The 25450-nt window shown below is 42.3% G+C and overlaps 1 protein-coding gene and 1 pseudogene across 9 annotated transcripts in view; one reads left to right on the plus strand and one right to left on the minus strand.

Moving 5' to 3' along the window:
* The window catches only part of LOC101526495 (glycerophosphodiester phosphodiesterase domain-containing protein 4), a 94113-nt gene that overhangs the window by 57725 nt on the left and 10938 nt on the right, over positions 1–25450 (minus strand). For 5 of the 9 annotated variants that reach the window (XM_058663626.1, XM_058663627.1, XM_058663628.1 and 2 more), the window contains exons 2-5: positions 14285–14355; positions 12450–12646; positions 6342–6445; positions 2788–2881 (exon numbers count right to left, since the gene is read on the minus strand). In XM_058663626.1, the coding sequence (XP_058519609.1) occupies positions 2788–2881; positions 6342–6445; positions 12450–12635 (384 nt within the window). In that variant the 5' untranslated portion in view covers positions 12636–12646; positions 14285–14355. Of the gene's footprint in view, positions 1–2787; positions 2882–6341; positions 6446–12449; positions 12647–14284; positions 14356–21180; positions 21200–25450 lie in introns of those variants that run through there. The other 4 variants (XM_058663623.1, XM_058663624.1, XM_058663622.1 and 1 more) reach the window with 2 other exon arrangements.
* Positions 21050–21488, plus strand: LOC105942097 (large ribosomal subunit protein uL23-like; annotated as a pseudogene).

Below are 25450 nucleotides of genomic sequence, written 5' to 3' on the forward strand. Positions count from 1 at the left end.
AACATTCATCTGAGATCTGAATCTGAATCTAGCCAGTCACCGAGTCAACCTGGGGCTGGAAACTGATAACAGGAGTCCTCAAATAACAATATTAATGATATGTGCACTGGTGTTTTTAACAAAAATTATTCTACTTGTTCTTTATTCATTCTGACAAAATATCATTTTATTAAATGTAAACACACATTTCCCTCCTTTTGTTTTTTTACCTTTATTGCCATTGTATGCATCCAAAAGAGGCAGAGCAGAAAATACAAAATACACTGTTAAATAAGCTGTTTGATTGGACACCAGCACTTGTCTCCTCCTTAGCAGCTAATTATATCATTTCAGGTTTATTGTGAAAGAAAGTATTAATATTTAGTGGCCAGATTTTGGCCCAAAACACATATGTCATTTCCATTGTTTCAACTAAAGGGAAGCTTCCAATTGGTCTGTATATAGCATTCTCTGTTTCCAACTTTCAAAACAATTCTCTAAAATAGAAACTTTATGCCAAATGTTTTATCTTTATTTTCTGGGCTTCTGACATGTTACAAACCTAGCTCTTCAGCCATGGTTCCCTATTATTCTTCATTATACTTTATACCAAAATAGAACTGATACTTCCTTCTTCACAGAACATTCCATTATTCCATGATGTTCCCTCAGCTCAGTACGGTCTTTGACACTCCCAAATATGTATCTAGTGTCCCTCCATCCCAATAAGCTTCCTATCTCATACTAGTTCTGTGAAGCATCCTGTCTAAAAATAGAAATTGTTGGGCCCAGAGCGGTACCCTAGTGACAAAGTTCTCGCCTTGAACATGCCAGGATCCCATATAACCACTGGTTCCTGTCCTGGCAGTCTTCACTTCCCATCCAACTCCCTGTCTGTAGATTGGGAAAGCAGTCGAGGATGGCCCAAGGCCTTGGGACCCTGCACCTGCATGGGAGACCCAGAAGAAGCTCCTGGCTCCTGGCTTTGGATCAGCTCAGCTCCAGCATTGCTGCCACTTGGGGAGTGAATCAGCAGATAGAAGGTCTTCCTCTCTGTCTCTCTTCTTCTCTATGTGACTTTCCAATTGAAAAATAAATCTTGGGCCCAGCAGCGTGGCCTAGCAGCTAAAGTCCTCGCCTTGAACACACCGGGATCCCATATGGGTGCCGGTTTTAATCCCGGCAGTTCCACTTCCCATCCAGCTCCCTGCTTGTGGCCCGGGAAAGCAGTCAAGGACGGCCCAATGCATTGGGACCCTGCACCCGTGTGGGAGACCCGGAAGAGGTTCCAGGTTCCCGGCTTCAGATCAGCGCAGCACCAACCGTTGCGGCTCACTTGGGGAGTGAATCATCGGACAGATCTTCCTCTCTGTCTCTCCTCTGTGTATATCTGACTTTGTAATAAAATAAAATAGATCTTTTTTAAAAAAAAAAGAAAAAGAAATCTTAAAAAAAAAAGAAAGAAATTGCCTGTGTTACTGATTTCTGTATAACTGGAACTTCAAGACAATGTTATGTTTGCATAATAATTCATCCATTCTGTTGGAAAAAATGCAATGCCAACAGATTTGGAGAACAAGTTGCCCTGTATCAGACTGGTTATCAGCAGGGAAAGGGAATTGTAAAATCACAGAAACAGTCCTTTTCCTATGTACAAGCAAAAGTGGAAGCAAAAAATTAACCCAATAGTGTCCACCTATCAACCTTCAATTTTCTGCAGACTTCTTTTGCATGACAAAGTCAGAAAACAGAGTAAGGATTATACTACTGACTAAAGACTTCTGCTAAAATGTCATTTATATCTGAGCTAGGTTACTAGCATTTCCAAAATTCATCAAATTTAACAAATTCATAAATTCCCACAAGAACTGGTAATTTGAAACCATGGTTGTCTAAACTAACAATTCTTTTTTTTTATAATGTACTTTATTTGACCCAATAAATCCAAATTATTATTATTATATGTAGTCAATTCATATTATGGACATTTTCTTTTTTTCTAAGTCTTGGAAATCTCCTGTATATATTATACCTAGAGCACACCCCAATTTGAATAGGCTACATTTCAAAGGCCAATCGCATCTAGAAATGCTGCACTGCACAGTTCACGCTTAGTGTCTATACTATATTTTCTGACTCCCAAATGTATAATTTCTTATTTTGCTATCTTTTAATTTACTTACGTGATGTGGACAAATTTCACAAAAATTACAATACAGATTTAGGAGCTTACTCTTATTTCCCACTCAACCCACACCCTCCTCCTTCCTTAACAGGCTTGCCACTCCATCAATACCAGACAGGTAGAAAATAGTAACACAAAGAACAAAAAGTCAAAACAAAACAGAAAAAGCCTACTATTCCTTGGGTGCATAAACCAAGACTGTAACAATGATCAAATCCCAGGATATCACTCCAGCATCTATAGATTACACGTTGGTACTCTATGTATTAGCCAGCACAGATTAAGGAAAACATATATTTGTATTTTTCAGACTGGCTTATTTTACTAAGCAGAATAGTTTCCAGCTGCACCCATTCAGTTGCAAAAGACAATGTTTCATTCTTTTTATGGTAAAATGATAATTCTGAATGAATGCTCAAAGAGACTATGAAACAAGAATGGAGGGCCAAACTGGTAAGACACACGCTCTAAGTGCTAGTCCCCAGTCTCAGGTCCTTGTGACTAACCAAGTAGCTGATGTAAACCCAACTCCACTTAGACATGAGTGCTATTTAGGTTTTTAAGTCTCCTAACCCCAATTGGATACTATTTCCCAAGCAAGACTAATGGGAAGCGTTACTCACCAAAAGCAATGTAGTATAGGCAGTCAGGGTCCCAAGTATGCTCAGAAAAATTATGGAACCGAAGACCCAGAATCCTGTTTCCAGAAAAAGGACCCTGAAAAAAATGTATTTTAATCTTTAAAATAAAGCAGAAACCAGCAGCCTCTCCATCTATGATAGGGACAAGCAGGCTTGCTGAGGCATAAGAAAATGGAGGGAGATAAGAGAATCATCTGAAGAGTGAACCACCAAATGGAAGATCTCTTTCTCTCCCTCTACCTCTGTAACTCTTTAAAGTAAGTCAATCTTTACCAAAAAATTAAAATTTAAATATGTAGATTAGTATAAATGAATACTAATTATAAAAACTAATGTGATTTATGGTTGAAAATATGCGTAGGATTAAAATATATGATGATAATGATGCATAACAGAGATAAAGTTAGGGTGTTTCAAGATCCTTATCAAAAAAGGGCAAAAAGCTAATTAGTTAATTAAAATTTGATGAATAAAGATTACATACTGTAATTTTGAGAACACACAGGAAAAACAAGAGCGGCAGGACAGAAAATATGGGTAACCTTTTAAAATTAATACATGAAAAAGTGAAATAATAAAAAACAGCTACAAGGCTAGTGTTGTGGCGTATCAGGCTAAGCCGCCATATCAGGAGTGCCAGTTTGAGCCCCAGCTACTCTGTTTCCCATCCAGCTTCCTGCTCATGTATCCGCTGCCATTCATGTGGGGGACCAGGGTGAAGTTCCTAAATGCCCAGAGCTGACTGTTGTAGCCATCAGGGGAGTGATTCAGTGCAGTAAGATTTCTTACTATCTCAACCTTCTCTTTGTCAGCTTGCCTTTCAAAGAGATTAGTCTTTTTAAAAATTCTTAAGAGAAAAAAGAATATAAAATTAATAAAACTATTACAGTATCAGGAAGATGATGAATGTAAATTTAAATATACCTACAGTTATGTTAGTAGAGTGATATTCTTTTATTAGGACATAATGACAAATTTACCAAGTTACATTTAAGAAACCTAACATATGTTGTTTACGAGAAGCTTCCAAAACATAAGACACAGAAAGATTAAAAAAAAAATGTTGGAAAAAATTAACTGCACAAAACTATTCTGGAAACATTAATATCATATAAAACTACTATTTTTAAGGTAAATATGTATGAAGAAAATAAGATTAAGTCTATTCAAAAACATACAATAACTCTGCACTAGGACTGAAGGCCTCACTTCAACTCACACGTGTAAAACTGGCTCAACTTGTGGACTGCCCAGGAGCAGAGGATCACAAGTGGATGCTATAAGGAAAACTTCACAAGTTCCTTAGCCTTGTTTGTGGTTAATGCAAAAACTTGTGAGCACCCTTTTGGCCATTTACTTGAAATAACAACTTCAAAAAATGACTTCTGGCTAAGTGCTCAACTGGGACATTTGTAACAGAAGAATGAACAAACTGAGCAGTGTAGAATGAGTACCAAAGGGCCCGGAGCAGTAACCTAGTGCCTAAAGCTCTCGCCTTGCATGTGCCGGGTCCGGCCGTTGTGGTCACTTGGGGAGTTAATCAACAGATGGAAGATCATCTTCTCTGTCTCTCCTCCTCTCTGTATATCTGACTTTTCAATATAAATGAATAAGTCTTTAAAAAAAAAAAAAGAATAAAAACCAGAGATTTTTTTCAACACCGTCACACTAGTCCTACAGGGTTAATTCCTAGAATTTACAAAGGAGGAAAAAATCCAAAAAACTTGGATATTAGCTTTTTATACAAACCTCATCAAGTACAGATCAAAGGGTTAATTTTTTAATTTATAAACAAATATTACTTTATATATCAGTTTGAAATACAGATACTACGGATTGAAATGCAAGTGCTATAATAACCCAGATCTAGTCCATAGATAATAAAGATTACAAACACCCTGACAAGAAAACTTAATGAAGACCCCCCAAAGGATAAAAGTGGGCAAAGAAGAAAAACAAACAAAAAATGAAAATAATGTGCTAAATAAACTGGTTTGAAAGTTAATGATTTAAAGTAAAACAAAATAAAAATAAAGAAAATATAATTTTCCAGGAAAATTTTTAAAGCATTTAAAATTAGAATATTTGATGCTGCCAATGCAGATTAAAACAGAAATGGTTATAAATAGCTTTTGTTAAGTGGAATTTGCTATAGTCTCTTTAGAAAAGACTTTGGGAATTCACATCACGACCTTGTGAATGTTCATTGTTGACTCAGTAATGCCACTTGTAGGAATCCACTCTAAGAACCTTTGTCTGAATATAAAAATTTCTCATTATTTTACAAAAACAAGAAAATTGGAAGCACTCAATGTCCAACATTAAAAAATTGCTAAGTGTGTCAACAGTATTTTCAGGTAATATTTTGAAACCATGTTAAATGATATTCTTAAGGAGTTTTAATATAAAATGTTTATAAATATTTTAACAAAAGAGCAAAAATATCTATTTTATGAGAATAACCAAAAAATAAGCATAGAAAAGGCGAGATATTACATACCAATGATTTTTGTTTGAAAATGTGTATTGTCATTTTCTGCATATTTTGCACATTTGTAATAGCAATATATTTTCTCCTGTACTGGATAAAATAAATTGTATTCCACTTTTAAAGTTTCAATTACTCTGCTAATTTTGCTTTCTCCTAAAGTACCTGAAAAGGAAGCAGAGAATAGCCCAAGCAGACCAGATGGGGTTCCTGCCTCCTGGCTTCAACCTGGCCAAGCTCTATCTGTAGCAGTCATTTGGCAAATGAACAAGCAGACAGATTAATGTCTATTTCTCCTCTGTCACTCTGCCTTGCAAACAAACATTATACAGCAAAAAAAAGCTAAGTGTCATACTTGAACATAACCTTCTCTCTCAAATTCCAAATAAAAGGTAAAGTTTACAGCAAGGTTAGAAGGCATTATGCTAAGGGGAGGCTGGATGTGGCTTTTCCCCCTATCTTTCCATTTCCCTCAGACACAGGAAGGAAAAAAGAGAATATGGAAATAATGGTCTCACCCACCTTCCTCCAGCCCTTGACCCTTCACACCCTAATCAACTATGTAAAAATCATCAAAAATAAAATTAATGGAAAAAAAAAAGAAGGCATTATGCCAGAAAAACTGAAAGGTCTGACAGCAGACCAGGAGCAGTTTAGCTATGAAAAAGTGCTACGTTCAGAGTGCCAGAAAGTCCCTTAAGGACAAAAGGAGGCAACAGAAGCCTGAGAGAAAGCAGAGTTCACAGACAGAAATCATCAAGTTCAACTGGTGTAGGTATTAAGCAAATAGGTTTTGGGGAATCATTATCTGAGGAAGAATCGTTCATCACCTGAGATGTTGAGATATGGTGAAGTGAGAGTCCGAGCACAGGCAGAAACAAGGTTTTCAACAACATATAATGCCCCCAGAGTCAGGCCTCTCACCCACAAGCTACGGAAAAGAGCAATTTGTCTACTTTCCACTTGCAGTGTGAGGTCAAAATTCACCTAACTATCAAACCAAACAGCCCTTACTTAAATAAATGAAAATGTAAAAAGAGAAACTTACCAGTCAAAGCCAAAGTATTCATTTGACATTTCAATCCACATAAACAGCAAAATCACAGATAGGATAAATGAAATGACCAGGAATACAAAAAAGACTTGCTCTTTCTGTGAATAGAAAGAACGTAACGTTAGCTCCATTTATCCATGTTACCTCAGCAGTGTCTGCACATCCCGCCAAAGGGCAGGCCCACACACCATACATTACCACCGCAGGCCAGAGGGACCTTTACACTTACTGAAGCTGTACATGCCCCCTACTAAACCACACTGAGCTATAATCAGGTATTTTCATCTAACACTACATTGTTTTTACTTTTAGGAAAAGAAATCTTTGTGTAGCAAATCTCTATACTGACAATATTTAGTAGTTTTTGAATGTAGTTTGTCTCAGCAACCACAAGCTAGGTTCATCTAATCTCAATCTACAAAATGTTTGGTGTCCCATTCATGAATTCACTCATTCACCATCCGTTAATTCAGTCATTTATCTACACATTTATTAGTGGAAAGAGGAACCAGAGTTACGGAATAAACATTTTTAGTAGCTATTTTATTCCAGCACAAATCTAAGGAGTTCAAAAGTCACTTTCATTTGATTTATTTATGGTAAGAGTCATGTAACTTAGATACTGCTAATCACACTTTGCACAAGTGAAAAATCAAAGAGGTAAAGTAATTGACTCAAGATTACCAGAATAGTAGCATTAGCAAGAGTAGAATCCAGATCCACGTGCGCTCAGAGCCAAGATGGTCTCTTTAAGCATTAAGTTGAAACTTAACAGCCATCACTGAAGAGTACAAAACAGCTATGCCACAGGATGACTTGGGTTGCCATCTGAGTGATAATACTTTTTCCTTAAAGATTTTCACTGTTTTAGGGGAGGGTGGTATGGGAAATCCCTGAGCCTATAAAATTGTATCATTAAAAAAATATATTTTTACTGTTTTAGTTTTCATTTGAAAGGCAGAATTACAGAGAGGAGAGACAGAGAGAGAGAGAGAAACAACGGGACACAGAGAAAGAATCTTTGATTCACTGGTTCATGCCTTAAATGGCCAGAGCTGACTGGATCTAAAGCCTGCAGCGTGAAGCTTCTTCTGAGTCTCACACTTGGGTGTGGAGTCCCAAGGACTTGGGCCATCCTCTGCTGCTTCCCAAGCCATAAGCAGGGCACTGGATGGGAAGTGCAGCAGCCAGGATTCAAACCAGCACAAATGCCAGCACTGTAGGCAGAGGTCTATTAGCACGCTAATCTCAAAAGCCTTCTGGGCCAGCATTATAATGTGCTAGGTTAAGTTACCATTTGCAAATGCCAACATTCCACATGGGCAACAGCTCAAATCCTGGCTAAACCACTTTCAATTCTACTCTATCAGCAGATGGCCTAACTACTGGGGCCCTTGCATCCAACTGAGATGAAGCCCCTGGCTTCTAGCTGCGGCCTGGCCCAGCCCTAAATGTCATGCTCATTTGGGGACTGAACCAGCAGATGGAAGACTACTTGCTTTCTTCATCTCTCTCTCTTTCTCTCTCACTTTCCCTTTAAAATAAATAATTCTTTAAAGGGGCTCAGCACGGTGGCCTAACAGCTCAAGTCCTCACCTTGAGTATGCTGGGATCCCATATGGGTGCCGGTTCTAATTCCGGCAGCTCTGCTTCCCATCCAGCTCCCTGCTTGTGGCCTGGGAAAGCAGTTAGGACAGCCCAAGGCCGTGGGACCCTGCACCAGCGTGGAGACCTGGAGGAGCTCCTGGCTCCTGACTTTGGATCAACACAGTTTTAGCTGTTGCGGTCACTTGGGGAGTGAATCATCGGACGAAAGATTTTCCTCTGTCTCTCCTCCTCTCTCTGTATATGTGACTTTGCAATAAAAATAAATCTTAAAAAAATAAAAATAAATAACTCTTTAAAGAAAAAAAAGAAGACATTTTACCCACTAAGATGACACTACTTTTAATCTGTTAAAACCAGAAAAAATATGGGTAGGGCGTCTCCCTTTATCTTCCTCCTTACCCCAGATACAGGGGGGGAAAAAAAAGAGAGAGAGAATGTGGAAACAAAAATCTTACCTGGGAGGTCCCAGGCCGAGCTGGACTCCATACTTGATTCCAGCCACCACGACTATGCGGTAAGCTGTCCCCAGGCCTGCCCAAGCTCGAGGCTTCTCCCTTCCTGGTGAGTACACGGAGAGGGAAATTCTAGAGAACAGAGCAGGCCCAGGATCCACCCAACACCAACATCATGTGGTGGGTGCAACCGGATGGTGCGACCTTGGGGTCTGGGTGGGAGAACTTCCAACACGCTGCTGGTGCCAGGCTCCTCCTGCTGGCTGCCTGGCAGCGAGTTCTGGGGATTTGGGGTATGAATTGCTGCCTAAGTACCTCCATGTTTAACTCACTGTGCTTCTGGGTTGGCAATCATTCCTGAAGGACTCCAACAACAGAGTAACCTTTCCTTGAAGGTAAGAGAGGGTACTGAGACTTGCTGGTTTGGAGAGAGACTAGATGATCTTTATGGGTCACACTGATATACCAGCCTTCTTTGAGTCCTGTGTAGAACTTGTTATCACCTAATAATGCTGACCACCAGATACCAGTCCATCAAAAGCTAAGGTCGGGGGCTTGTCTAGCAGGTCCAGATCCTAATACCTGACAGAATGTTGGATCAAGGGACAGGTCACATTAGGCAGAGCCATGACATTAACCAGCACATGAGAGAACCATTTCCTGGGATAGATTCTGTGGGGAATGTGTGGGCCAAACCCTGTGGCAACACTAGTCCCACTGGTTAGCTCAAGAGTTGGGGTGGTGATGGGATGAGCTAGGTGTGACCAAGAAACCTGCCATCATTCACAGGTAAAGGAATTGACAACACTCTGGGAAGGTCAAGGCAGCAGCACCCAAATGTGCATCCTAAATAGAGTGTGGGGTAGGCAGGGCTGCAACATTCACTAGCTCATACAAGGCCAAATGAAAGAGCAGACTATGCCGGACACTGGCCAAACACCCACTGGCATGTATGAGAACTGGGTCTGGGAGTGGGTCAAGTGGAAGAACTTGGGAAACTCCCCTAGAGGGTCATATCTCCCACTGGTTATCACATGATCCAGGCCTGCGGGTCGGGCAAGCTGGGCAAAGTAGCTCCAATTGCTGGCTAATGTGTGGGTTGATTATGGAATAGGGCAGACTAGGCAGGGCCAAGCAAACCTCAGCTCACAAGGAAGAACAGCAATCAGGCTGGAGCACAGGTCATGCCAAGCTAGGCTCTTACAAGGACTGGTCTGTAATGTGCCAGGGACACTGGACCACAGCATCTCAGGCAAAGGCCAAGACAAGTGAGGGGCTATGCCAAGCTGATCAGAACAACCACTGGCATGTGTGCAATCTATGGCTGGGAACAGGCCCAGTTGGGGAGCTAAGAGGACACCCTAGTTAGGCTGGGGTTCCCATTGGTGAGTGCAGGGACTGGAGTTGGGGCTGTGTACTGGTCTGGATATGGCTGCAGTCTCCCTTGGCACAAGTGTGAACTGTAACTGGACACACCAAACCGGGCTAGGTTCCAACACCATTTGGTGCTCTGGGTAGATGTAGGACAGACTAGGCTAGGTCTCTGCCCCCATTGAGCCATGTGTGAGCTGTATCTGAGTATGGACGAGCCTTGGTTGGGCTGAAACACCCAACAGTAAGAACTAGAATGGGTTGAACGCCAGTCAGCAAAGGCCACTGTTCCTGCTAGAACAGAAGGTGGACTAAGTAGGGCTGGCCCATGGACCCACTGGTATGTGTGAGATCTGGCATTGGGAGAGGTTCTGATGGAGGAGCCTGGGCAACTCCTCTGGCAGGACACAGTCCCTGCAGCTAAGCGCAAGAAGCATGATAGGGAACAGCCCAGACCAGGCCAGAGATAGGTACCCACCACCATATATTTGGCACAGGTCGGGGGCAGATCAGGCTGAACCAGTTCACATCACCTGCTGGCAAATCCAAGCACAAGAACAGAGTGTGGGTCAGGCCAGGTATGGTCACAACACATATCAGTACACATTACAGCTGGGATTGGGTACATGCTGGGCTGGGATAGAATTTAACCCCCATCAGCTGGAATTGGGAGTAGGCAGGGCTGGGCTAGGCTATAGCATCCATGGGCAAATGCACAGGTGAGGTGGGCCATGCCAGATTGGGCTGCAGTGCCCAACCAGCACATGTGAGAACCGGGGAGGGAAGGGGTAAAGCTGGTAGGGGGAATGTGGAGGGCTCCTCTGCTAGAACACCTCACCCACTGGAGAGCATGTGTTGGGATGGGGGCCAGCAGGGCTACAACACCTGTGGGCCATGTGAGCCAGATTAGGGAAGAGCCAGGCATAGAATACTGTCCCTATTGGTGCAAACATAAATCAGAATGGGTGAGGGTTGGTTGGGCTTTGCCGCAGCATCAGTTAGCAGATGCTGGCACTGGGGCTAATTCTGTCATGTTAAAAACTACAGAACCACCCGGGAGTGCATGATCCAGATGTGGGCACAGGAAGGAAACAGTGGGCACATGAACCAACTGCAGTCCAGCCTTTGGCCTCTTAAATGTCTGAGCATGTAATCATATACACAATTAGAGCACTTCCATGACATACTGAGATTGTAGTCATCTTTCTCCTCTGTAGACTATAAGTTCTTTGAGAGTGCAAACCATGTTTGAAACACTTCTGCCCCTTTGACCCCGAGTAAATAACAGAAACATCTGGGCAGGAAAAACATTGGACAGTCTCTCATTACCCTCTCTTTTTCTTGAACATCCCACTTCAGATGTAAGAAATTTGAAATTTGGGGCTAGAAGTAACGGCTTAATGGGTTGGGTTGAGCCACTGTCCACACAGGAACTGACTAGAGTCCTGGCTCTCTGCTTCCAACCCAGCTTTCACTAACGGACCTGGTAAAGTAAAAGAGGGTCCACGTACTTGATCCCTGTGCCCACATGGGAAACCAGGATAAAGTTCCTGGCTCCTAGAGTCAAACTGTCCCAATCCCTGTTGTTGTGGCCATTTGGGGAGTGAAACAACAGATGCAAGGACTCTAAGTATCTTTCCACCTTCTCTGTAACTCTCTCAAATAATAAACAAATCTTTTTTAAAAAATTCAAAATCTAAGAAGCCAAATTCTTGAACTCTAGCTGAATCTTATTTATAAACAAGTGAATATATGGCATTTGATTCCCCCCTCATCTCACATCACTGTGCTCATCATTTGATCTCTTACATCAGATAGCCCACCAGAAGGTCTCAACATATGGCTAAGAGGGAAGGAAAAAAAGGCTTTCAATAGAGCTGGACCATACACCACCTCCAGGCTTGTTATAGGTTTTATCAGAAAGAAAGTAGGCACTGGCGTCACAAGTAATAAAATCACCTTGTTACCCATATGGTTTTTGCTTGCTTCTCATGAGCATTGATTGCTTCATTGGAAAACCAATAGAGAAGAGTAAATTAAAGCATTGGCATGTTTAGGATCACCATTGTGAAACTGCAAGTAAAGCCATCACCTGTGATGCCTAGACCCCAAGAATGCCAGTTCAAGTCCTACTGCTCCATTTCCAAATTAGTTCCCTGCTAATGTTCTGGGGAAAGCAGCAGCAGCTGTTGCAAGCACATGGGACTCTGCCAGGCATGTGGGAGATCCATACGAAGTTCCTAGCTCCTAGGTTCCTGCCTTTGGTCTGGCCTAGCACCAACTGTTGCAGCCATCTGTGCACAGAAGATCAATCTCTTCCCTTCTTCTCACTGACTTTCAAACTAAATAAATCTTAAAAAGCAAAACAAAATAAAACAAAGTTTCAGGTATTCCTATAATCCAAAAGCAGAAACAACTGCACCAGAACATTACTCTTGCAATATATAAATGTAAAATAAGCAAAAAAGACAAAGTGAAAGAAAATAACACATCAATTACATGTTTCAGGAAGTCTAACTTTGGCTCTAGAATTGGTGCAGTACTTTCTTAGAAGTGGAGTCCCAGAACCTACAGTTCTGGAGACTAACGAGCCTTCATTGCACGAAGGCCCAGTCCCTGCTCCCTGCATCAGAGAAAAACACAGCACAATATCTTCCCCATATCTCTGTACCCGAGGACAGCAACACGATCCAAGTTTAGTTTCTTCCCATTGTCTGAATTTCCAGTGGCAACTGTAGCAGCCAGTGAGGAAGGTGATATAGCATCTGTAGTTGAAGATTTTTTTAATCCATGAGCTATCCTTTTTCGATATTCTTGTATTTATGGACTTAATCCTGCTGGCCTTGTTAGACATCATTCACCTTTGTGCTGAAAGGACAAATGAAAGAATCAGGATCTAGTATAGCTCCTGTTAATACATTCTATTCCTATTCTACAGAAACATGATTTTTAAAGGTTTATTTCTATTATATACATATTTATTTATTTACTTATGTTTGGAAGATAGAGGGACAGACACAAGGAAAGACAGAGGTCTTCCATTTCTTGGTTCATAACCCAAATGGCCACTGGGTCAGGATCTGAAGCCAGAAGCCAGGAAGCCCATCTGGGTCTTCTATGTGGGAGGAAGGGCCAAAAACTTGGTCCACCATGCACTGCCTTCCCAGGCTGATGAGCAGGAAGAACAGCCAGCAGCCAGACCAGCACTCTGACATAGGATGCCAGCATCACCAGAACAACCCAGCTAGCTGTGACACAACGCTCGTGTCTCTATAGATATTCTAATCAAGGATAGTTGGATTACAAAAGCTTATAATCACCAAAAATATACTGAATTTACAGCACAAGAATGAAGTTTCATCCTACAGCTAATGATGCATGTGGAATTACATAGCATATTCAGAAAGAGTTTCAGTAGTGGAGGAAAATTAGGCCTACATAAATGGTTGCTATGGTGTGCTGCAAGGAAGCTTACTAATAAACTTTGAAGGAATCAAAGTATTTCTAATTATTTTGCCTCTACTCTGGAACAAAGCTCAAGAATAAGTTTTTAAACACAGGAAAGAACCTACAAAGTAAACTTCATTAAGCCTACTATTGAGTTTTGTGAAATAGCAGATACACAAAAAAGAAACAAACCATAAAGCATTAATACTTTAGCAACATTTTAGATGATAGAATTAGAAGGCAGGACATTAAAACATTGTAACTATATGCCATAGATTTAAGAAAGTAGAGGGGCCAGCGCCAGTGGCATAGCTTGTTAGTCTTCTGCCTAAGGCACCAGCATCCCATGTGAACGCAAGTTTGTACCCCAGCTGCTCCACTTCTGATCAAGTTCCCTGCTCATGGCCTGGGAAGGTAGAAGAAGATGGCTCAAGTTCTTAAGCTCCTGCACCAGCATCCCACACAGGTGCCATATCATGTCCTGGCTACTCTACTTCCAGTCCAGCTCCCTGCTTGTGGTCAGGAAAGCAGCAGAGGATGACCTAAAGCCTGGGGACCCTGCACTCATATGGGAGACCAGGAGAAGGCTCCTGGCTCCTAGCTTCAGATCAGCTCAGCTTCAGCGATTGTAGCCACTGAGGAATGAACCAGCAGATGGAAGATCTTTCTGTCTCTCATTCTCTCTCTAAATCTGCCTTTCCAATGATAAAAATTGGAGATGAAATCTTTGTTTAGTAAAATAAAAAGCACAACAGTTCTTTAAAAATTAGCCATTATTTATAAATCACATATTTTGAAGATATATTGTTGTTCTTGTTGTTCTTTAAGAGAATTATAAGAGAGATCTTCCATCTACCAGTTGGCTCCTCAAATGGCTGCAATGACTGGAGCTGAGCAGGTCTAAAGCCAAAAGTCTGGAACTTCTCCCAGGTCTCCCAAGAACTTGGGTCATCTTCCACTGCTTTCCCTGGCCATCAGCAGAAACTGACATGGAAATGAAGCAGCCAAGATGAGAATCAGCACCCAGATTGGATGTCAGCACTGTGGGCAGAGGCTTACCTGCTATATCAGGTGCCAGCACCACAACTGGGGGTTTTAACAGAACAGGATCAAGTGGAAGCATTTCTGACCTTAAGGATAAGAAATTTGAAATAATCCAGTCAGACAAAAATAAAGAGAAAACAATTAAAAGGAATGAAGAAAGTCTACACAAAATGTAGCATACCATTAAACAACCAAATATTCTTATAGTAGGTATTCCCGATGGAGACAAATAGGGAAAAAGGATGCTGCAATCTACTAATTAATAGTTGGAAATTTCTCTGGTCTTGGAAGATAATTAGACATGCAGATACAATAAACTCAAAGAACTCCAAGTAGGTTCAACTAAAAGGTCTTCTCCAAGGCATATTACTGCCAAAATATCAAGTTACAGACAAGGAGAGAATCCTAAAAACAGTAAGAGAAAAACATCAAGATAGACAAAAGAAAGCCCAGTTAGCTCAACAGTAGACTTCTCAGTGGAAACTCTACAAGCCAGAATAAAAAGGTATGATATATTCAAGGTCTTAAAAGAAAGCAATCTTCTAATCAAGAATATTATATCCAGCAAAGCAATCCTTTAAAAATGGAGTACTAGGGGCCAGTCGTGGTGGTGTAGCACACTAATCTTCCGCCTGCAAGCAGTGGCACCAATTCATGTTTCAGCTGCTCTACTCAATCCAGTTCTCTGCTTACAGCCTGGCAAAATAGCAGAGGATGGTTCCAAGGCCTTGGACCCTTACACCCAACTTGGGAGGTGAGCAAAAAACTCCTGGTTTCCAGCTTCAGATCAGTTCAGCTGTGGCTATTGCAGCCAGTTAGAGAATAAACCAGTGGATGAAAGATCTATCTCTCCTCTGGTTAGAAAAATCTGCCTTTCATATGAAAACAACTCTATAAAAAAAATAAATAACAGGCCTGGCACTGTAGCCTAGTGACTAAAGTCCTCACCTTATATGTGCCAGGATCTCATATGGGCTTTGGTTCATATCCCGGCTGCAAACTTCCCTTCCAGCACCTTGTTTGTGGTCTGGGAAAGCAGTAGAGGATGACCCAAAGCATTGAGACCCTGTACCCACACGGGAGACCTGGAAGCTCCTGGATCCTGGCTTCAGATCAGCTGAACTCTGGCCATTGTGGCCACTTGGGAAGTGAACCAGCAGATGGAAGATCTTTCTCTCCGTCTCTCCTCTCTGTAAAATCTGACTTTCCAATAAAAATTAAACATTTTAAAAAAGGAGTAATAAAGTATTATCCAGATAAGCAAATATTGAGAATTCACCAACACCAGTCTTAGTAAACATGAAAATACAGGATACTACCAAATTCAGTAACAGGGCCCGGCGGCGTGGCCTAGCGGCTAAAGTCCTCGCCTTGAAAGCACTGGGATCCCATATGGGCGCCGGTTCTAATCCCGGAAGCTCCACTTCCCATCCAGCTCCCTGCTTGTGGCCTGGGAAAGCAGTTGAGGACGGCCCAATGCATTGGAACACTGCACCCGCGTGGGAAACCCAGAAGAGGTTCCAGGTTCCCGGCTTCGGATCGGCGCGCATCGGCCCGTTGCGGCTCACTTGGGGAGTGAATCATCGGACGGAAGATCTTCCTCTCTGTCTCTCCTCTGTATATATCTGGCTGTAATAAAATGAATAAATCTTTAAAAAAAAAAAAAATCAGTAACAGAAAAAGAAGAATCATTGTCCAATCAACAAAATGACAGATCTTAGTTCTTATCTATCAATATTAACTTTGAATGTAAATAAATGAATTAAATTATCCAGCCAAAAGACTTAGGTTGGCTGAATGGATTAAAAATAATAACAGGGCCTGGTGGCATGGCCTAGCGGCTTAAGTCCTCGCCTTGAACGCACCGGGATCCCATGTGGGCGCCGGTTCTAATCCCGGCAGCTCCATTTCCCATCCAGCTCCCTGCTTGTGGACTGGGAAAGCAGTTGAGGATGGCCCAAAGCCTTGGGACACTGCACCCGTGTGGGAGACCTGGAAGAGGTTCCTGGTTCCCAGCATCGGATCGGCGCACATCGACCCATTGCGGCTCACTTGGGGAGTGAATCATCGGACTGAAGATCTTCCTCTCTGTCTCTCCTCCTCTCTGTATATCTGGCTTTGTAATAAAATAAATAAATCTTAAAAAAAATAATAACAAAACTCACATATGCTGCCTACAGGAAACTCAGTTCACAGATACACATACAGACTGAAAGTGAAGGGTTGGAAAAAGACATACTGGGTGGGGCCCAGCAGCGGGGCCTAGTGGCGTGGCCTAGCAGCTAAAGTCCTCGCCTTGAACGCCCCGGGATCCCATATGGGCTCCGGTTCTAATCCCAGCAGCTCCACTTCCCATCCAGCTCCCTGCTTGTGGCCTGGAAAAGCAGTCAAGGACGGCCCAAAGCTTTGGGACCCTGCACCTGCGTGGGAGACCTTGAAGAGGTTACTGATTCCTGGCATCAGATCGGCGCGCACCGGCCGTTGCAGCTCACTTGGGGAGTGAAAAACATCGGATGGAAGATCTTCCTCTCTGTATATCTGACTTTGTCATAAAAATAAATAAATCTTTCAAAAAAAAAAGACATACTGGGTAAATGCGAACAAAAGGTATGCAGGCATAGCCTGCTCATATCAGATAAGACACACTTTAAATCAAAAATGTAAAAAGAAATAAAGGATAAAAAGATTCAATTCAGCAAGAAGACATAACAATATAAATATACGTGCAAAAATGCAAGACTGAAAATACTATTAGATATAAAAGGAGAGACAGATTCTAATACAATGAAGTGGGGGACTTCAATACCTCACTCTCATCAATGAGCAGGTCATCCAGATCAAAAAAGAACCAACAAGGGCTTGGCAGTGTGGCCTAGTGGCTAAGGTCCTCGCCTTGGTCCCATATGGCCGCTGGTTCTAATCCCGGCAGCTCCACTTCCTCTCTATCTCTCCTCCTCTCAGTATATCTGACTTTGTAATAAAAATAAAATAAATCTTTAAAAAAAAAAAAAGAACCAACAAGTATAAATCAGAGATGAAACATACTATCGAGCAAATGAACCTAGTAGACATTTATAGAACATTTCACCCAAATGCTACAGAACACGCATTCTTCTCATCAGCACATGTAACATCTTCAAGGACAGACCACATAATTAGGCCACAAATCAAGTCTAGGCCAAGTTAATAAGACTGAAGTCATATCTATTTTCAGATTCCAAATGAATAAAACTTGAAGTCAACAAAAACAGAAATTAACATGCCACTGAATGATCAACAGCTTACTGAAGAAATTAAAAAAGAAAATAAAAAACTTTACTGAAAATGAAAGCACAACATATAAAATCTGTAGGGAAGTTTATAGCATTAAAGACTTACATTACAAAAAAGAAAAATGAGGCTGGCATGGTGGCTGGCAAGCTAATCCTCTACCTGTGGTGCTGGCATCCCATACAGGTGCCAGTTTGTGTTCCAGCTGCTTCATTTCTGATCCAGCAGATTCTGCAGGGGACTTGTGGGTTCACCTCTGTGGAACTACAGCACCTATCAGTTTATACAGATAGACAGCCGGGGGTGGTGACAGATCGAGCCAGGCTAGACCACAGAACTCACCTGACACTTGCAGAAGCTGAGATTGGGAGGAGGTCTGGTGGGGCCAGACTACAACAACTGCTGGAACATGCAAAGGCCAGGACTGAGGGCAGATCACGCCAAACAGAGCCAATGCATCCATTAGCACTCATGAGATCTGAACTGGAAGCAATCCTGGCAGGAAAACTTGGGGAATTCCCCTATTACTCTGCAGCTCCCACTGGCAAATATGAGTGCCAGAGCTGTGGGTGGATCAGGTTGGACAAGGCTGTAGCACCCACTGGCATGTGTGTGGGCCGGGTTTGCAGGCAGGCCAAGCTGGGCTAGGCTCCAGCACTCACTGGCGCACAGGAGCCAGAACAGGTTTGGGACATACCAGGCTAGGCCACAGAACCCACTGGGTCATATGAGTGCCAGGTCCAGTAGGCCAGGCTGGGCTAGGCTGTAGCACCCATCAATGAGAGCCGAGATGAGTACGGGCTGGTCAGGCTAGGACATAGTACACGGCAGTGGAGTGCTAGGACTAGGAGCCGGCCATGTCATTCTGGGCAGCAGCACCTACCAGTACACATAAGATACATTGTTGGGAGCAGGCCTGGTAGAACTTGGGAGAATTCCACTATTAGGCAACACTCCCACTGGTGAGTGTGAGACCCAGAGCTGGAGGCAGGCCATACCAGGCTGGGCTGCAGCACCTATTGGCATATGTGTGACTGTCCAGTGACAGACTGGGTAGGATCACAGTTCATAGCACACACTGGCATGAGTGAGAGTCAGGACAGGGTCTAGATGAGACGAGATTGGACACCACCACCCACCAATTCACCTGAAGGCTGGGACTAGGAGTGAGCAAAGCTGAGCTAGGCTGCTATACCCATTGGCAAGAGCTGAACTAGGGACAGGCTGGGCTGAGACAGGTTGCAGAACCTGCTGCCATATGCCAAGACTGAGAAGGAGCTATCTTAGACTGGGCCATAATACCTGCTGGCACAAACAAGACCCAGGGCTGGGAGCATGCCTAGCAAGTGAACTTCCAGAACTCCCCTGCTGAGACACTGCTTTAAACTGGTATGACATCTGGAACTAGGGATTGGGTAAGCCTGCTGAACTTGCTGGCCTGCACAAGAGCCGGAATGAGTGTGGGCCAGCCAGGCTGGGCTGTAGCATCAGCTAGTAAATGTCAGGACTGGGTGCAAATCATGAAAATTTTCACCACATTACCCTCCTGGCAGGTGAAAAATCTAGGGCTGGGAGCATGCCTGGCAGGGGAACTGTGGGCACTCCCCTGATTGGCTGTACCTACCACCATTGAGCACAAAAACCAGGGCTGGGGACAGACAAGACTGGGTAAGGTGGCGGCGCCCATCAGTATACATGAGGGCCAGATTTGGAGGTGAGTCAGGTTGAGCTGAGCCACAGCACCCATGGGTGTGCACAAAAGCCAAATGGGATGTAGGATGGACCAGGCTAGGCCACAGCAGAGGCTGGCACATGCTAGAACCAGGGCTGGGGGCAGGCCTGGTTGAAGTTATTGGGAGTCACCCTGACTGGGTCATGGCACCTGCTAGTGTTTGTGAAAATCAGACCTATCATGGGCTGGGATACACTGCAGTACCCATCAGTTTGTGTGAGGTATGGAGCGGGGACAGAACTGACTAGGCAGCTGCATCCACTAGTATGTGCACTGGCTGGTGCAGGTGAAAGAACACATCTGACCTTGCACTGGCCAGAGCATGCAAGAGTCAAGTGTGAGGTCACCCAAGATGAAGTTTCTTGGAGGACTTCCCAACCAGACTGCTGGACTTAGAAACTGGCCACAGGAAAAATCAGAGGACACATGGTCCAACTTCGGGGTGCATATAACAGGAATGGGCATCCTCAGTTGCTGACGCTCATGCAGTAGACAGCATGCCCAGCTGCACACTGGGGACATAATGGACAGCTCATCTAGGTCAGCAGAGGGTGTTGAGAGCCTCATGAGACGACAGAAAATAGAACAGGTTGGACAACTTTCCTGGCCAAATTTTGCAACACATTCCTGGGTCTGTGGATGCACTAAGGTGGACTTTGTCAACCAATAGACCTTGGAAAGATTTTCTCAACCCTGGAACAATGAAACCAACAATGTCTCAGAACTATCAAAACCACTCAAGTAACACCTTTGAACACTCTTCCCCACATCAGGGTCTCTAAGGTGTCATTAAATGACCATTCCCCATCCCTGGTTGCTGATATAGTTTGACAACAAGGAGTGGCCCTCTCTCCATCCTCCCCTGAAGACAGAGAAAAAAAATACTGAATCATTTGTCCCACCCACCTTCCTCTAAACTTGACCCTCCTCACCTGAATCAGAGGCCTACATGTGTCTCTCAACTATGTAAACAATATTAAAAAGAAACTAAAAATGTTTTTAAAAGATAAGGATGTCCACTTTTGTCAGTCTCATTCAAGACTTCAAAACAAAAGGAACAAAAGCAAAACAAATTGTACTATAACAAACTCAGAGGGTTTGCATAGTAAAGAGACAATCAATAAAGTTGAGATACAGCCAATAAAATGGGAACACTATTTGCAAACCAACTATTTAATAAAGGATTAATATAGCAAATGTATCAGCAACTTAGTAAGCTTAAAAGCAAAACGAACCAATTGAGAGAGAAAGATGTAAAGGATCCCAACAGACAGTCCTCAAAAGAAGAAATGCAAATGACCAAAATATGTACTTCAAAAATTCTCAACATCACTAACAATCAGAGAAATGTAAATCAAAGTGACAAAGAGGTATCACTTCACCCCAACAGAACAGACAAAATCCAAAACAGAGTAACAAACACCTGGTGAGGATGGGAACAAAGGAAAACACCTACATACTCCTTCAGGACAATGTCATTCACCAACACACTGAGTAAATGCAGCTACTGTGGAAAACAGTGCAGAGATTTCTTAAAAACAAACAAACAAAAAACAAACAAAAAAAACCCACTACCTACAGACTTGCCATAAGATCCAGCAATCTGACTACTGGTTATATGTTTAAAAGACTTGAACACAGTGAATTAAACAGATATCTACATCACCACCCTTACAGCAGCCCTGCTCACAATAACTAAAATTTGGAAACAACCAAGGTATCAATCATCAGAGGAATGGATTTAAAAAAAAAAAGTATGGTAAAGCTTTTTCACCAAGATGCCACTGAAGGCAAAGAAGGAAGCTCCTGCCCCTCCCAAAGCCAAAGCCAAAGCCAAGGCTCCGAAGGCCAAGAGGGTGGTTCTGAAAGGCATCTAGAGCTACAGGAAGAAGATCCATACGTCACCCACCTTCCAGCGGCCCAAGACTCGGTACCTGCGGCAGCAATCCAAATACCCTCAGAAGAGCACCCCAGGAGAATCAAACTTGACCACTATGACATCATCAAGTTCCTCCTGATCACAGAGTCAGCTATGAAGAAGACAGAAGACAGCAACACACTCATGTTCATTGTGATGTCAAGGCCAACCAAGCACCAGATCAAACAAGCTGTGATACTGATGTGAATAAAGTCAATACCCTGATCAGACCTGATGGAGAGAAGGCGGCTCCTGATTATCATGTTCTGGATGTCGCCAACAAAATTGAGATCATCTAAACTGCATCCAGCTTTCTAATCCTAAATATGTTTTTTTTCACCATTAAAAGGGTGTGGTATATATACACAAAGAAATATTATTCAGCTATTTAAAAAGTTCTACCATTTGCAGCAAAATGGTTTGCAGCAAAAATGAATACAACTGGAGGACATCATGCAGAGTGAAATAAGGCAGACCCAGAAAGACAAATACCACATGTTTTCCTTAAATATGGGAGCTAAATTTAAAAAAAAAGAAAAGAAAAATAATTAATGGGAGAAAAAGAGGCTTCAGGAATAACCAGCTGTCTAGACAGTATACTACTTTAGGCAAAGCCTGCAGCATGACAGTCAAGGAGCCTGGCGTCAGGGGTCTTCCCATGCAAGGGGTTTTAGATACTAAGCATTACCCCGAGGAGCATACTGGAAACAGACAGATAGGAAAAACAACAACAACAAAAAGACAACAGATACAGATACATAAAACAGAGAACAGAGTCCCTAAGCAGCACCCCGGGTGAAGCCCATCTCCTCTTTCAAGCCTTCATTTCACTACATTTATTACTGTTGGTCTTCACTTCACAGAAAGGTGCTGTCACTTTCTCACCAACCCCATGCCTCCTGCTTATACACAGCAGCAAAACTGTCACTCTTCATGAATCAATTATTTGATTGCTTTGCCTGCTGGCACCTTAAAATTCCATCCACACCCACCTTTTTATCTTGGCCCTCAACCCAGAGCTCAGCTTCTACCTGCAGCTGCTGAGGAGAAAGGAACAAAAAAGCTGATGACACAAAGAGCACTGGACTGGTGTTGTGATATAACAGGTAAAGCTACATTCTGTGACATCCCATATAGGTTGTGGTTTGAATCCTGGATGACCCGATTCCAATCCAGCTCTCTACTAATGTGCCTGGGAAAGTAGCAGAGGATGGCCAAGTGCTTGGACCCCTACACCCATGTAGAGATCCAGAAGAAGCTCCTGGCTCCTGCTTTTGGACTAGCCTAGCTTTAGCTGTTACAGACATTCAGGGAGTAAGCCAGGCAGATGGAAGGTTCTCTCTTGTGTGCTTGAGCTCTTTCTCGCTCTCTATAACTCTTTCAAATAATAAACACATATTAACAACAACAAAAAGGAGCACCAAGATCAGCCAGGTTCTAGGGCTCCTGCTCTCGTCTGGCCCATCCGGGACTCACATGGATCTAGGATGACTCTTGGATCTGGGGTGTCGGCAACCCAAACAGCAGCCAAGCCACTATGCCAAATGCTTGCCCCCGACTTTGCTTAATGAAGCAATCAAGACTACAATTTTCCTTTGTTATGTGACCAATCTAACTTGTAGACCCTTTCTGATATTTCCTTATTCTAAGGGTACTTTTAATTTTAATTAATATTTGCAAAATTTTATTTTTAACTAACACGTAAAGATGGCATGTATTTATGAGCACCAAGCAAAAAGATTTATTTATTTGAAAGGCAAAGTTTTAGAGGGAGAGACCAAAAGAGACGGCTCATCCAGATTTACTCTTCAAATGGCCACAATGGCCAGGCTGGATCAGGCCAAAACCAGGAGCTTCTTCTAGGTTTCCAACACGAGAGCAGAGGCCCAATTTGAACAGCTCCTCACACACCAGTCCCCTTCACAAGAGCTAAGGAAGCCAACTGAAAAGCTACAGTGTCTGGTCTTTTTTTTCCTTTTCCTTTTCCTTTTCCCTTTGTTCTGTTTTTTCTTCTCTCTCTTTTTATCTGTTTTCAAAGATTTACTTATGTATTTGAAAGTCAGAGAGCAAGCAAAAGTTTCCATCCCTTAGTTTACTCCCTCGATGACCCCAAGAACCAAGGTTGAACCAGACTAAAGTCAGAGCCAGAAGCTTTGTCCAGTCTGCCACATGAGTATCAGGGACCCAAGTACTTGGGCCATCTTGCAATTCTTTCCATGGGTCACTAGCAAGAAATAAACTGGAGCAGCTGAGAAACAAATCTGTTGCCCATACAGGTTGCCAGCACTGCAGGCAACAGCTTTACCTGATCCACCACAATGCTAGCCCCAGTGTCTTGTGGTAGTATAAGACGACGCATCAGAGCTGGCATTGCAGCACAGCAGATCAGGTGGTTGCCTGTGACACTGGCATTCCATACTGGACTGAGATTCTGGGTGCTTTGCTTCAGAATTTGCTCCCTGCTAATTTGTCCAAGAAGGCACAGGGAGATGACCCAAGTGTTTGGAACCCTGCCACCCAAGTAGGAGACTCTGATGGCATCCCTGGCTCCTCACTTAATCTTGGCCCAGCCCAAGGAAATGACAGAAATAGAAATCTATTAATTTTTGACCAAGATAAGTAGCTAATCCATTGGAGAAATGATAGTTTTCTTTTTACAAATGGTTCTAGAACAACTGGATATTAGTCTGCAAATGAAGAAACCTCAATTCACAACTCTGCACTCTGAAAAACTAATTTAAATGTATCTAAACCTTATAGGAAAAAACACAGGATAAATCTGTGTCCCTACTTTAGGTTAAGGTGTGCTAAGTACAACAGCAAAAGTATGAACCATACACAACATGATAAATTGTACTGCATCAGCATTAATGTATGCTTTTTATTGGAAGATCACATATTTTAAAAAGAACTTGTAACCAAAATTTTAAAACTCTTTAAACTCCATAAAGCAATATGAAAAACAGGCCAAAAAAATATGGGAAAGGATTCCTACCAGAGAAGTTACAGATGTCAAGTAAGCACATGAAAACTTTCCCAACATATTCAAAGGAAGTGAAATTTGGATATGAAAAAGTGACCTGCAACCCTATGTTTACAGCAGCAAAATCCACAATAGCAAAGACATGGAAACAACTTAGCTACCTGTCAAAAGAGGAATGGATAAAGAAACCGGGGGTACATCTATTCCATAGACTACTACTCAGTCATTAACAAGAATGAAATTCTATCATTTGCAACAGAATGGTCCCAACTGAAAATCATTATGCTTAGTGAAATAGGTTAATCCCCAAAGAACAAATATCGTATGTTCTGATATAAAGCAACATTCATGCAAAATACCAAAAACATATATGTATAGGTGAACAAGTATGGATGAACTGTATAAAGGAGGCTAGCATATCTGGAAGTAAAGATTCCTTGCACTATGCATTACTACTACCAAATAAAACGAGGACTTCCAGTGAAACAGTTAAATATATTTCAATAATATGATGCTAGATTTTCTGCATCTGTCTATACCTACAATGCCATTGTGCACACAAAGTGCTGAACTTGTAACTGTTGCTGAAGGACTCTACTGCTTTAATAATACGGGGGAAATAGTAGCAAGGGGTGACAGAATGAGAATAAAAGGTAAAAGAAAATTTAAATCTTTTTTAAGAAATAATAGCTGAAAGCTTCCCAAGTCTTGAAAGAGATGTGGATGTTGAGACCTGGAAGTTCAAAGAACGAAGTAGAACTTTTGCCAAGGTAAGGCAAACTGTCAAAAGAGAACAAATTAAAAACAAGAGAAAAGCAACAATTAACACACAAAATACCCCCTAATGAGCAAGCTTCTTAAAAAGAACCTTCTAGGTTAGAAGAAAATGGAACCACACAAAGTACTGAAAGAAAAAAACAAATAAAAACTGCCATCCTTAATTATCTAGCAAAGCTATCTATCATTCATGAAGGAGAAACAGTCTTTTTGAAAGAGGCAAAACCTGAGGAAATTCATCACTTTTAAACCTGCCTTATAAGATACACTTAAGGAAGTTCTATATCTGAAAACAAAAAGAATGAAAATTACCATCAAGAAACTATCTAGGGACCAGCACTGTGCACAGCAAACTAACCCTACTCCTATAGTGCCAGCATCCCTTTTTAGGGCCAGTTCCTGCCCTGGCTGCTCCACTTCTGATCCAGCTCCCTGCTTGCTGCCTGAAAAGTAATGGAGAATGACCCACATCCTTGGGCCCCTACATCCATGTACAAGAAC

This window comes from Ochotona princeps, chromosome 4, assembly GCF_030435755.1.
Source record: "Ochotona princeps isolate mOchPri1 chromosome 4, mOchPri1.hap1, whole genome shotgun sequence".
NCBI lineage: Eukaryota > Metazoa > Chordata > Mammalia > Lagomorpha > Ochotonidae > Ochotona > Ochotona princeps.